Source organism: Diorhabda sublineata, chromosome 9 (genome assembly GCF_026230105.1).
Source record: "Diorhabda sublineata isolate icDioSubl1.1 chromosome 9, icDioSubl1.1, whole genome shotgun sequence".
NCBI lineage: Eukaryota > Metazoa > Arthropoda > Insecta > Coleoptera > Chrysomelidae > Diorhabda > Diorhabda sublineata.
The window spans coordinates 13,437,785-13,452,618 of NC_079482.1; the positions used below are offsets into that span (position 1 = coordinate 13,437,785).

Sequence of the window (14,834 nt, forward strand, 5' to 3'; positions counted from 1 at the left end):
TGTGTTTATGCTCTGTTCGAAGTATCCTGCACGATTTTCTCAAGTAGTCCATTTTCTATCCTTTAGTTGCCAGCACTCGCATCCATAAGTTGAAATAGGCTCCACTATGACTTTGCTTATAGTCATTTTTGTATTCAGGTTAATTTTTTCAGTACAGTACAGTACAGAATTTCTGTAGCATTTTTTGCCTTGCTGCCCTCTATTTCTCATATCTACTTTTGTTCTTCCATCTTCCTAAATCATGCTTCCTAGATATTTGAATTCGTCTAGCCCTATTTATTTGCAGTTCGAGGTCTCCTTGTGTACTCGTACTTCCTACTGCACCCTTATCTGGAACGTCTAGAATGCGAGAATGATTTCGATATGGTACTTCCTAGCTTTACTACACCTTTTGACATTGACAAGATTTCGTCAATTATCAAACAGCGGTTTCAACCATACCGTTATATGAGGTGAGTAGCTAAATTCCTGGCTTTACCTTTATCCAGTATTTGTGGTAAAATGAATGTATTATCAACAATGAGCGTTTCGCTTGAAATAAGTTATTTTTTCCTATTTCTTCTGTAGTTTTTTCAATTCTACTTTCCAATACTTTACCGTACAAACTGCTCCTTGCGCTAGTTACACTAATGCCACGATAATTGCCACACTTCTTCTTATCTCCTTTCTTGTATATTGATGTAATATACGCCATATCTCAATCTTTCTGAGATTTCGTCCACATTCAAAAGGCACTTATTGTAGAGATTTGTAATAATTTCGTATAATATTTTCGCTCCGTTTCACCAACTCAATGGGAATGCCCCCTCTCCAATTCTGGACACTTGTAAAACTTTCCAAATTTCGTCTATTGTTATCGCTTCGACTAATTGATTATCAACATCAATATCATTATTTTCTTTTGAAATTATAATTTACTGTGAGCAGCTCTATCAAAACAAGACATAGTGCGCCAAAGTATGGCAACATAATTTCGAAACTGATTTAATAACTTAACATCACTTGAAATATACGGCAAAGAAAGAGAAGAAAGTAGAAGTAGAAGAAATAGTCAGTATAAGATTGAGTTCAACAAATAACATCACACGTAAACATATGTAAATCCATTCACTGGTCTGTTACTACTCCACATTTTTTATTGTGTATAAATATTGTATTCATATCTTTTTCTTCTGTCAATATATACTCTTATAAATTTCATGTTCCGTATGAGATTTTGATGTTTATTGGCTTCACTAACAACATCATTGTTAATTAATTAGAAATCAAGAGTGGATTTTGAGAGGTAAATTTGCCATTGGGTCTTTGAAAATAAGATCTAATTATAAAAATAGTATCAAATACTTTCGCCAGGTGTCAACAGACGCGAGTTCAGTGCTCTAGCTTCTGAGCTACCTCCTAAGTATTAATATAGTTATTTTTAAAACAAGAAGAGAAGTAATTAAAATCAAAATGTTTAGTTATCACCTCATACTAATATGCCTATAATTTTTTTCATGAAAATAAAAAATCTTTTTGCACAAATATAAAATAGGCTCAAAATACATGATACAGGTATTTAGTGAAGGAAGGACCTATGCTTATGTTGAAGATCGATCTGGACGACCTAATTTTACTAATTTTACTCATTGGTTTAGCGGTTAGCGTCAGAATTCTTTGATGATGGAGTCCTAAAGATGATATCAGGACTTAAAATGGTAATGATAACTATATTGATTCGCAAAAAATTATCATAGTTTATTTTGCAATACAATTTATATTTAGTGAATTTCCTTCTACTCCAATAAAAAAATAATAAAAAAATGGTTTTTACTAATAAATTAACCTTTTATTTTTCCTAGAAGTTGTGATTCCTTCACAATGGATCATAGAAATTTCATCACCATATTAATTAATTTTTCTCATTTAGTACCCATTTTGGAGTTACCTGAACATACTGATTATAGTTATGCTTTAATGCTTTTTATCTTCTTTTTCTCTAGATGCTCTTTTGAGCGTCAAAGTAGAGTTTTATTTTCCCTTAATCAATTTTTTCCTCTCTTTCCGATTCTTTGCTACTTCATTCATCTGCTGTAATGTTTTATCTTGTCTTCCCCTTCCTGTTCTACTTATTGTAAGATTAAGTTAAGTTTTCCTGGGTCTTCCTTTAATTCCTTTCTTATATCTTTTTGCCTTTGTTTCTTTTCTTATTAGGCTTTGTGATGTTTCTCTCTTTATGTGTCCATAACAGGTAAACATATTTTGACTATTTAGTTCCTGTTTGAGATTCTTTAAAATCACCTCATTCCCTATCCATTCTCGTTTTCTCTGATATTTTCCTCAGATGCTTCATCACCGCTGATATTATTGTACTCTGTTCATTACCCAAGATTCGCTCCCATATATTAACGTAGGTGTCTAATTCATTGTAAATTTCAAGAAATTTTTCAGTCCAGTTTTCATGAATCATACTAAAAGAGACGTAATTTCATGTTATATCAGTTCTATTTTGAGGATACCTTGAAAAAATTGAATTATAATTATTTTATTAATTGTTTTTATAAAGTTCTTAAGCATCGTGTATATTGTAGATAAACACGCTTGCGCCATCGGGATATAAATTTCCTCTCCTTCTCTGTTGAACCTTCTACACATACTCGAGCTTTCATCGATTTATTATACAGTAACCTAAGTTCTGAGTTTGACAATTTTATCCATTAAAATGATATAATTTAATAAAAAATGATAGCAAATATTGAAAATAGTGATTTACAAAATGAAAATAATACAGGACCTCGTGAATTCACCGTGGTAGTAAAAATTATAAATGTTATTATAGTTGCTGTGTTTTTATTGCCACTAGCTGAATATTTACTGATAACGAAAAGTGATAACAATCAAATTGAGAGTGTGGAAACGGAAATTGTAAAAGGATCCCGGGAAGTTATTGTTGATACAAAAGTTGAAACCAAGGAATATACGGGTAATAATGAAAATTCTCAAGTTGGAAAAACCAAACAAAAAAGTTACGAATTAATATTATGGGAGAAAATTGTAAAGGAACTGATTGAAGAATCTGAACTTTGCTTTCCTAATGATTTTTATGCCAAAAAAAAGGATAAGATGATAAACCAGAAAACAAAAAAATATATAAAAACAACAAATAAAGAAAGAAGAGAAGTACCAGGTAAGCATTTCTTAAAAACGGGTGAGGATTGAGTGGTTATTTATCCTATTCTATGGTCTCAATTTGCCTACTCTACGTAACGAATCACCCCTTTTACTTGGTTGATTCCAATGCCTCAATCTACCTATTCCTTGGTATTTCACCGAGGAAATGAAAAGCATCAAGAATACTGTTGATACTAACTCAAGACCAGGAGTATTACTTCAAATAGCGTCAAAAATAAATTTCACTTACAGTCGGAGCTTTTATTACGAACAATAACAATTCAACACTCTGTATCTCATTAACGAAAAGACTTATCACACATTTTGATAGGAGCTTTTCGTCTTAAAATGGAGTGACGAAGCCCCCACTACAATATTTTAGATTTCTTATAAAACACCCTCTTCGTTATATCATAGTTTTTGCAACATTTGTTTTAATTTACTTTCGATGTGACATAATCTGATAGTTGGTTCCTAAATAGTTTCAAATGACACTAATATTTCTATGGTAATGTACATAAATTAACGGTACCAGAATAGTTTCAAAAACAATAAAAAGGCGCTTTAATAGCAAATCGAACTTAAATTATAAAATATTTTCTAACACTTCAAATAAGAGTAGAGTAACTGATAAAGAATATTATTTGCTTCAGTGCCACCAATAGTGAATTACGCCATAGGTGCCATCTTGGTAGTATTATTAGCAGCGGCCCTATTAGAACTATATAAAGCCAAAAGTCAACCTGTCAAAAAAGACGGCAAGAATTCTTTAAGTCGAAAATGTTCTTTGGCTGATTTAACGGTCATGAAACATCACAGGAAGGAAATGCTTAGAAGGGACTCAATCCTAGAAGCAGCCGAGGAGAACATCTGCTCTAAACAACTGGGTAGGAAGGTGTCCAGACCACCTTTGCGTTTCGATTGAAAGGTAGAGCGCAATTTGGTGGTTTTATGTTTTTTGTTCGTGTAGTTTTTTGATATTGTAAACATGTTCCCTGCATCTATGTTCTTGTACTGTTAATAACTGAGTATAGTGTCTTCTTCACTTATGCTTGATATACAAGAATTTTAATGTACAAAATGTGAAAGGTCTTTACATACATAAACCACATATTCCTTAAATTAAGAGCAGACTTGAATTTGCCCAAGGCTGCTTAATTTGGTCGCTATGCAGCGTGGATGTAAAAACTTTGAAATGATTTTTCCATTATCTGATTTTAATAAACATTGGTATCTCAGTATTATTGGATAAATACAGGCAAATCGAATAAAATCGTTAATAAAGAAATGATTCCTTGTTGGGAAAAATGCTTGTCACTATGTATTTTTAATTATGCATTTTTTCCAAAAAAATAAACAGGGTGTGCCATGTGACAGTGGCCAACACATACTTTATTAATTTAAATGCATGTTATTCATTTCTCGAATTCCTTAGACATAATTCATATAAAAAGATTTTAAAATCGCGCATTCCTAAAAATTAAGTTACTTTTGTATCAAAACAAATTAATTTCGTAAAGCTGAATCTACTGCTTAATCGATTAATTAAGTTTAAAAATAGGTTTCATACCGGAATATGAAAAACCTTTATTTTGGCATACTGAAAGTCTCAGGACCGTTTCTTAATATATTCAAGTTCAAAGTTTACAAGAATAAATTTTTTGTAAATATATAGCTTCTTATACTCCTAATACCATTGGCATTACCATTATAAAAATTGTAGAGAATGGAATAGTTACAAAAATATGAATTATTTTTCTAGATTCCTTTAATTACTTATAAGGATTTTACTTAAATATATGGATTCTTAGCACGCATACAGTCCCAAAAGGCATCTCGAGAAGAACGATGTATTCTGAGAAAAGCATATATCTACCTTCTCATCTCATCTGAATTATCAGCTTCTCTACAGCACACTCTGTATCCTACGGTTATTATATTACACTAGAAAGGACGAAAGTTGAATTTTCGGCTCGGGAATCATGATGCGCAGGACCGAGATTTCAACTATTCATATGTGTGGTGTATACGATTTTTCTTTATAGCAGGTCGAAAGTACGTATTTTCATCCATAATCTCAGGGTCGAAAGTACGTACTTTAAGCCAAGGTATGAAGAAAATATCTATTATATAGCAAGGGAGGAAAGTGCTACTTTTTCTCCCGAAGATGCCTAACATGTTATACATATGATTTTTCCGTGTCCATCAAATAAAAAGTCATGTTTAAATAATTCATTTATGAAACTAACAAAAAAATATTAAAAGATTAAGACTAAGTAGGTACAGTATGAAACTTAGAGACACGTTATTTTCATTCACGCATCCCAAATTATTTTACCTTGTAGAGTATTTATTCATACTTATGTTAAGTGTGCAATGTTCACCAATGTTTATTTGAATACCAGTGAGAGTGATAGCTGGAGCCAACGCAGTTTTCGTGATGTTATCATTAACAATATTACACAGCTGGTAAGTAGTCGTACTTGGCTGATTACAAACAATTTCATTAGCTTTAGTGAGACCCATAATTTGGTTCGGAATTTCTTTTCTAAAGAGATTGCTGCACATATACTTCAACGATATTCGTAGACTTTCAATCTCCACGTTTAAAGCGAGAATATCTCCTCTAGAATTTGCAAGTAAACTTGCCGAGGTTTAGGTTAGGTTAAGTTAGATTAGGTGAAACTATATAATTTAAGGCATTAGGCATTAGGCAGTTTTCAAAATTCTTTTCCAATCATTTAGTTGAAACATTTTCCTGTACTATAGCAGACAAATAAACTTGTCTGATCTATTTTAAGGCACAGCAATATAGATTTTTTATAAATGTCGATATAATTAGAGACATTCCATGATGTCATTCTTAGTTTTCCTCCCTAGGGTGGAAATAGTCCGAGGATATATTAAAAAATTCTTAGCCTACTATAGAACCAAAAAAAATTTCAATGTCAAAATATCTTATTACTCAACATATTCTCCTCTTAATTGGTTACATTTATTACAACGAACCTGCAACCTCTCTAGACTTTAAGAAAAAAAATGTTTCTTCCTGCTCTGCAAACCAGACCTCCACGGCTTTTATTACCTCCTCGTTGGATGAAAATTTACGACATTTTAAACTTTATTTCAGTTGAGGAAAGATATAATAGTAGGACGGAGCCAAATCTGGTGAATAAGGGAGGTGTTCTAGTAATTCAAGCACTAAATCACGAATTTTTTCATGGCAACATGAGATTTGTGTCCAGGAACGTTGTCTTGCAAAAAGAAGACACTTTTGGATAGCTTCCCGCGTCTTTTCTCTTCAATTTTCTCCCATAGAGTGGTCAGTAATATCGAATAGTAATCTCCAGTTATTGTTCTACCCTTATCCAAAAAATCAATCATAATTACTCCATGGCAATCCCAAAAAACTGATGCAAGAACTTTTCCAGCAGATTTTTGGACGCGAAACTTCTTAGGTCTTGGAGAACCAGAGTGTCACCATTCCATCGATTGTTGCTTTGTTTCTGGATTGTAGAAATGTACCCAAGTTTCATCCATAGTAATAATTCGGTTTATGAAGTCTACATCGTTTTCAAATCGAGCACAGATCGAACGCTTTTGGTCAGCATTCAAACTTTTTGCAGCAATTTTTCTCATGTCCAAATTGACGTGAACTATATGATGAACGCTTTCGTATGAAATATTCAGTGCTTCAGATATACGTTTCAACCCAATTCGACGCCCAATTCGATCACCAAGGGTATTAAGCATATCTTCGTAAATCTTCTTACCTTTTAACCCTTTTAAATACAAGTACTTAATGATGGCGATTTTCACAATTTCGGTGGACATCTTTTTTCTTTCAATTTATTGCGTAACTCTGGTTCACTTTTTTGACGTCAAACTTTACACTGACACTTCTAATAAGTTATTGTTCGTTGCTAGAGTAACGCAATATTTTGTTTATGCATGGAACTGGTCTAGGCTAACTACATATGCACCTAGGAAGAAAAGTAGGGCATTCTCGTCGACCTCGCCTTCAGCTCAGGTGACAAAAATCGTATGCGAGAATGCTCTTCTTTTCTCGGGCGCGTGTACTATTTTTTCTGGTATGAAAAAATCGTCCTTAAAGTATTCTAATTAACATTACTAGAATCCTCTGAGTCTAAATTCATTTTTTAATTAAAATTCTTTAGTTTCACGCAATAATAATTACTAAATGTCGTGTGAAGAAAACTTTCATCGTTAGTAAACATTTTTATAAACGATACGATACCAGAAGCAAAAGTTCTTCCCGGGAAAGAATAGGTCACTTTTGTCCCACATATCAGGGGCGAAAAGTGAACTTTTCATCCCGGTGAAAAAATAGTACAAAAATCGCGGGCGAAAATGCCCTACTTTTCTCACTAGGTGCGTAATGTACTATTTCCTCTCTAGGTACGAAAAGTACGACTTTGCTCCCTACAATGAGGCCATGTTTACTTTGGATAGAGGTGGGGGAAGAAAATATTTTGTCTCTTCTATAGAGATGAGATGTTTAAGTACTTCAAACTATCTCAAATATTTCGTACTATAGTACCAACTGACCACATAAAATCTTATTGCGCACAAGGCATTTCAAACTTGTTTGTGGTAGACGTGTGTAAAGATCTTAGAGACACATACTACTTCAGTTTAGAACCATTCCACTATTACAATTAATTCTTACCACAAGTACTTACTTACATACTTACCACAAGTACATATATACAATCCCAACTCACCGCAAGTACATAATCATTTGATTTGCACATTCATCTGGCTTTTTTAGAAAGTTGGTAATATTTCTTTTCATATATTTTTTGACTACAAATGATGAAATTCAAGTAACTCATTGTCCATTTGATCAAATGGATGAATGGGATTAAACTGTACAAACTACGTTTTCAGTGAATAAAATAACAAAAATATACATTACATTAAACCAGAAGGAAAATAAAGCTAAGAACACATTTTTAACACGTGCCGTGTAAACACGACACGTTAGAATGCGACACATCAGATAGACCGGACACATATGTGTGTTATAAAACTTGTATGCCAGCTGACATTTTGATGTTTTTAACCTGTTAAGTAGTATCCTCGACCTTCAGGTTCACACATTCACAATCCTCCGGAGCTTATGGAGCACCTACAAGAAGAAATTGATTGGTTGGATGAAGAAGAGGAAATGGTTGCTTGTGCTACAATATGAATCCAGGGAGAACTGGGTTCATCCAATAAACCAACGTAGGAACGAATGTGGTGAATATCATGTTCTGTAGCCCGAAATTAGCAATGACAATGACAGGTGTAAAATGTATATCAGGATGACCAAGAAGGAATTCGACGTGGTTTACAATTTACTAGAAAGTAAATAAAAGAAGCAAAATACAAATTCTAGAGAAGCAATATCTTTGTAAAATTAACCAATGTATTGGAAAAAGAACTTCTTTGAGTATTTTCTGAAACATAAGTAATGGTTTGAGATTGTCGTTTTCGTTGGTCTCGGTAGTCCTTGTTTCGGAAATTATATAAAAACTCATACTTTCGTACCTCTTCTATAAATTGTACCTCAGTTAACATAAAGATAATTATAGATATATTACGGAAACGAATATAGTTAATGAAACACTTTTCAGTCACGATCAGAAAAAACTCGGCACAGGTGGTGAATATAACCTACAACACTTTGTAACACTTCTGACGAACATCTGACCAACGATATTAAAAACACGCGCTTGGCGTGTTAAAGCGTGTTATCGGTCTCTGACGACACATCACAATAATATGCATAGATCTATTTAAAATAACTTAATAGATATTTATATAACACGTGTTAATGCATGTTAAAATGACACGTGTTAAAAATGTGTCCTTAGCTTAACTCCTTTAGAAAAGATAACCAAGCCATACAATCGCTCCAACAAACGGATTGAAAATATCTCTCTTCACATTGACATTAAGGGCTCCCGAACAAAAGTTTAAAGTGGTTTATAAAACAGTGTCACTATTTCTGTGGAAATAAAGATCTGAAAAGTGTGTAAGGGAATAATGAAATAAACATGTAAATATTTTAACGCCGATTACGAAATTGTTCGTAATTTTTTCAAAATCTCCTATTCGTAAATACTATTTTTATTATATTTCAATATTGTCAGTAGTTTTGAATGTATCAGCACTGTTATATGATTTAGACTTTAAACAATTTTTTTAAAAACCTCATTTTTGAATAATGGTTCCATTATTTCTACCATAATTTCATACAAAGGTCACAAATAACGTAACGTTTCTCGGGTAAAGGTTTTCTGATAAAATTGTACACGTTAATTTAATACTTGGCATTTTATTAAACCTCAAATTATACAATAATTACAACACTATCAACAATCCCCGCACTTTATACCACTAATTCGACTGCCAATATTCAACTTCTCACCTACTGTGAGCTCCTACTCAACTTATTTTTCTAGAACATGGTATAAGAAACTTATAATAGCAATAGTTAAAATGTAAATGGTTACAAAATAGATGTAGCGAGAGAGAGAGAGATTTGTTGTGAAAAATTAGGAAGGAAGGTTTTTTTTTTGGTAATTTGGTTATGATTTGCATTAGGCCCTGATATAGGAATGTTTTCCTCTGCAGGGCTGGGTGTGGGGATATTTTGTTGGGAAGTGTTTGCTCGGCTGCTTCTAGCGGTGCAGTTACATTTTTTTTGTTCAAGATTTTTTTTCTTTTTTATATTTTTTTGGGGGGGTTTTTTTATGTATTTTTTTTTGTTTATTTTTTGTTTTTTCATAATCTAATTGGGGGTGGGCGGGTACAGCTACGGCTGTATTATTCCCTATCGTCGGACATTTGTCTGGAGAATCGGTTCTCCAGGTTGCAGGGAAACCGCAGAAAACCTGCAACTCCGACGATGGATGAAACTGAGGGTGTGTGTTGGGGGTAGGAATATATCTGATTAATAGATGTAGCCACCCACCACGTCTTTTATAGTTTCCACTACATAAGTTATGACTCACGCCGCCAGATGGCGTGCGGCTGTTGCTATGTAACAATATTTTAGTTGTTGCATGAAAAGACATGTTCACTTTTTTGATTTTTAACAATCTATCCCTGTAAATAGGAATGAGCCGCTTACAGGTAACAAACATACTGGTAAGTGAGTGTCGGTCTCTCAGAAAATAATGTTTTACAGACTTCTCTAATATCCTTTTCACATTCTCATTAAATTATAAACCATATAACAAGGTTATTAATTTTATTTGAATAATTAAATATTAAGTGATTGAACGATGTTACGGATAAGTAGAAAAATGGGAATTTGTTTCAATTTAAGAAAGTTTTAAACCGATGATATGCGTCTAATGACATCCTTCTAACATTTTTAATAAAACAAAATACCAATAATATTAAATAGAAAATCACAAAGGGAAAATTATCCACCTACGAGTATATTTTGTTCAAACATAATGTCAGATGTGTACTGGGCCCTTTTTGTGTCCAATTCTTTTTTTTTATTACTATTTGTTATTTTACATCGTTGCTGCGAGTCTATTATCCATAAAAACTATCATTCTGATGGACTATAAGGTAGAAACTATTTTCTGAACTAATTTTCATATAAATTTAATTCTATCTTTTCGGTAGTATATACTCATTTTTAGCAGATAATAACACATTAGGTAAAAAACGTATTATAATTGTAGTAAATTGGTATCCCTGCTTTTATATAATTCATAAGTGTATTCTCATACAATTTTCTATTTTTGATATCACACACATTAACTTTTTTGTAAAAACTTGATAAATGGAGTATTTGTTAATTTTTTTTAAATCTGAAATACTATGAGAATGAGAATGCTGAATGTTCTCTTTTCTGAGACGCATCGGGTATTTAAATAAATTGGCCATCAGATGAGTTCATCAGCTACCTATTCTTGATAATGGATCTGCTAATCAGAAAAAATTTTTTCTAAATTTCTTCAAGCAAAATGCACTAGTGTTAAGAAAGAATGAAGTTACTTTTGAAAAAATTCTGTACTTTAATTTTTGAAATACCCGAGCGCAAATTTCTTGACACAACATATGAATTTTTCTAAGACTTTTAGAAAATTTAGAAATCTCCTGGGATTACTTGAGAAATTTTGGTAATTTTTGATCTGACTCTATTTCAAACAAAATTTTTATGAAGACCTACATCTGTTGAAACTTTGAAGACAATCGAAATAACTAAAAATTGGAACCCTCTAGACCCTAGAATACGATGTTTCAATTAGTCATATTGACCATGTGGAGAATAAGCGTGGATTATAGACATGCAAATATTTAAATTTTGAACTTAAACAAGCACCTCTGAAAACTTCCATTAATATAAATATGCTCTGTCTTAAAAATATCAGTAGAATACAATATGTGTAAAAATGTGATTGTTGTTCGTATACACTCAAAATTTCAATTAATCTGGAATCTACATATGAAAGACAATGATACTGTTCGACAATCTCTAACTGATTCACAGAACTGATTTTCAACACATCATTATACCATAGAATTTCGAGTAAAACTTTAAATTCATTCACTAGATAAACCGTTCTTTTAATAAGATTTAAAAAATATGCATGTCTTTTACAAAAGAAATTTTGATTTTGAACATAATGTATAATAGAAACTATCTGCTCTGCAGTCTATTGCTTAATCACTAATTTTCGTGCGTACTAATTGGAAAACTTACCTTTTCCGACTATAGCCTGTGTAAAATATTCATTTGTACATTATGAGGTAGTAGTAATTCTGTAATGGATATCCTAGTAAAACAAATATTATCCTTTATTTTTCCTTTTAGATCTATTTATAATGAAAAAACAATAGAGAAGCTATTTCTATTTCTTTATAATAGCGTATTAAATTGAAAAACGTCACTGCAAATCATTTTGCATAATCTACACATTTATTTAGTAATTAGAGAGAAATATGCAATTCCGTCTTAAATATACGTTTATCTGATGGGACCAAATCTCCAGACTCCAATGCACTATCAGTACATGATCATGAGAATTTATTTAAACGAAGTCTATCCCAATAATTGGATTGGTCAGCTAGGTTGCCAGACCCCACACCCAATTCCAATTACGAGTATTTCACCTCAAACTGTGCATAAAATTAGTTCTATTCAGATATTCCGAATAACGAGAGAGAAGGGGTTGATAGAATATAAGCTTTGATTTTGAAAACAAATGTATATTCGCTGCATTCCTCCGAATATGAGTTTTTTTCATAAGGGTAACTTACAAAGGGCATAATAAAAAACAAACAAAAAAACTGTGGCGTGTTTATATTTCCGCTTCACGATAAACAATTCGATGTTTTTTCAATAGGGTTCCGCATTGAGGCTACTAATTTGCAAAGAAAACATTAGAACTACTTGTAAGCTTCAACAATTTTGAATAGTTGAAAACTTATATACTGCTTCATATCATTGCATGAAGCAATAACATATATTAATACCTTTCAAGTCAACTATTAGTAATTCATATAAATATATCCTATAATAGTTGTCCTCTACAAAACTTCAATGCTGTTTGTACAAATTTTGTCCTAACATGTTTGAATCTCGAATTCAATCGTCGCATACCAAGTAACAGGTTGTTTTCTTGTAACAACTGAAGTTAAAAATTTAAACCATATGATCAAAGTAATCAAAATCCAATATCCTATGTACTAACATAATTTCTTGAAAAAAAAATCATAGAAACGTGTGTCAATAATCCTGAGTTTCATTCCTCTAGCAAGTTTTGCATAATTTGCCAAAAATACGGACAAAAACAATTTTATCCAAAAGTAGTTTTCACTTCGTATGAGTACCACAGCTGTGAGTTCTACGCCTAAAAATGCATAACTTCATCAAATTGGTAGTCATAAATTCAAATAAGTTCAAGTTTCACGATGAGTACGTGCAAAATGTAGTTATTAAAGGGAAGGAAAGTCAACCATCCAAAAATGTGAGATTTATGTAATAGAAAGAATAATTACATGGAAAATAAACTATTCATATTAAAATATTTTCCACTGAAATATATGAAAATCAAAATTCAATTTAAAATGCTGACTATACTACATACCGTAGTCATACCAACTCTTTTGTAGGTACATATAATATGAATAAAACAGTTTCCGAATGATAAATGAATTATTGTTTTAGTCATATTTCAAATCCATTTCAGAATTTCCTACTTTAAAGTTATGACCAATTTCCAAATGTATAGTTTAGATGAGTTTTTTAATTTTAGGATACAAACCAGCTCCCTTATACCGCCAATATTCCTTTCCTGTAGGACCAAGTAGTTTGCCTATAATGGGTACAAGTAATCATAACGGTCGTCGACTTTCAATTCAAGGTGCTATAAGGTACGTTCCAGTAGTCGATGGAAGACCAGCGGCCGTTTTACAAGGACGAAGACACTCAATTATATCAGACGGCAGACAACCTTTAATAGCAGTTGAAAGTGACAGAAGTCTGTCTGTTGAAAGAGGAATTCTTCTTACTGATAGGATAGTTGACGATTCACTTGAAAGACGGTATTATGGACATGGTAGACGTGTACACAGGCATTGAAGACTGGTAGATATATTGAAAAATACCATTTACTGTAATGTATAAGTATTGGAATGTTCTTATCCATTAATTACTTATACACAGACAGGAGAACCAGATTTCTTATGATTTTATGAATACATGAAAACTATTTTAACAGTGATAATTTTGGTACCAGCTAAGCGAGTATGATAGAAAGGGAAAGAGCATTGCTTGATTGTCAAAAAATTGTTCACAATTTGTAGACAAAAGCTTGTAAGAAACTTCTTAGTTTCTTACAAGCTTACAAAATCTAAATATAAAGTATACACAAGAAAACTTCAATAAATAACGATATTACTTTTTAAAATGTAAATGTGAACATATGCTTTGTCAAAATATGATAAAACTAAATAGACGGAAATCCTAAAGTATGTAAAAATTTATATTAAAAATTAATACCATATTTAAACTGTGTAGTATTCTCCAAAATAAATCGTTTATAGCATACAAGGCATTTTCCAGCAAATATGCCTTCAAAATCGGTAAAAAATGTTATAGATTTTATTTCAATTCGCACATTATTGTTAATTTTTTCACATTGCACAGTATTGAGCACTCAACTAATTCTGAACGTGGAGTAGGTAGATAAAGGTCGTGCTCCGCGTTCCTACGTGGGTGGGTGCAATAATCTTTGTAGAACTGGAAAAACGTATTTACGAATTAAGCAAACTGATTCAAAGATGAATAAGGAAGGATAAGGAAATGTTGGAAGGAAAGTAAAGGTGGATACGTCCAGTTCCTTGGATACTGATCTTAGCGCAAAACAGACAAGACCCAATTTTTTAAATACAGCGGCGATATGTAATTCCAATTTCAAAGAATGCCTACAACAGATTTACAGATTTACTGACGACAATAGTGGTGTTATTTAGTACAAAAGGCTACAATTTATTTTTAGATAATAAAACTTTAGTTTAGAGGCACAGAAGTTCAGAATCAAACCATGATTTAAGGTCACTAGATATGGTCTTAGGACTAGTATCGTCAACATATTTTAGTAATGATGTCTAGATAGTCAATATTATTGATAAACATAAGAAACAGA

General features: G+C 32.2%; 1 protein-coding gene across 1 annotated transcript; it reads left to right on the forward strand.

Annotated features, from left to right (window-relative positions):
* Window positions 1–2,656: 2,656 nt before the first annotated feature.
* LOC130448714 (uncharacterized) lies at window positions 2,657–14,437 on the forward strand. The gene is made up of 3 exons (XM_056786195.1): window positions 2,657–3,166; window positions 3,804–4,037; window positions 13,443–14,437. The coding sequence occupies exons 1-3, from the start codon at window positions 2,722–2,724 to the stop codon at window positions 13,766–13,768; spliced, it is 1,005 nt and encodes a 334-aa protein (XP_056642173.1). The 5' UTR covers window positions 2,657–2,721; the 3' UTR covers window positions 13,769–14,437.
* Window positions 14,438–14,834: the final 397 nt, after the last annotated feature.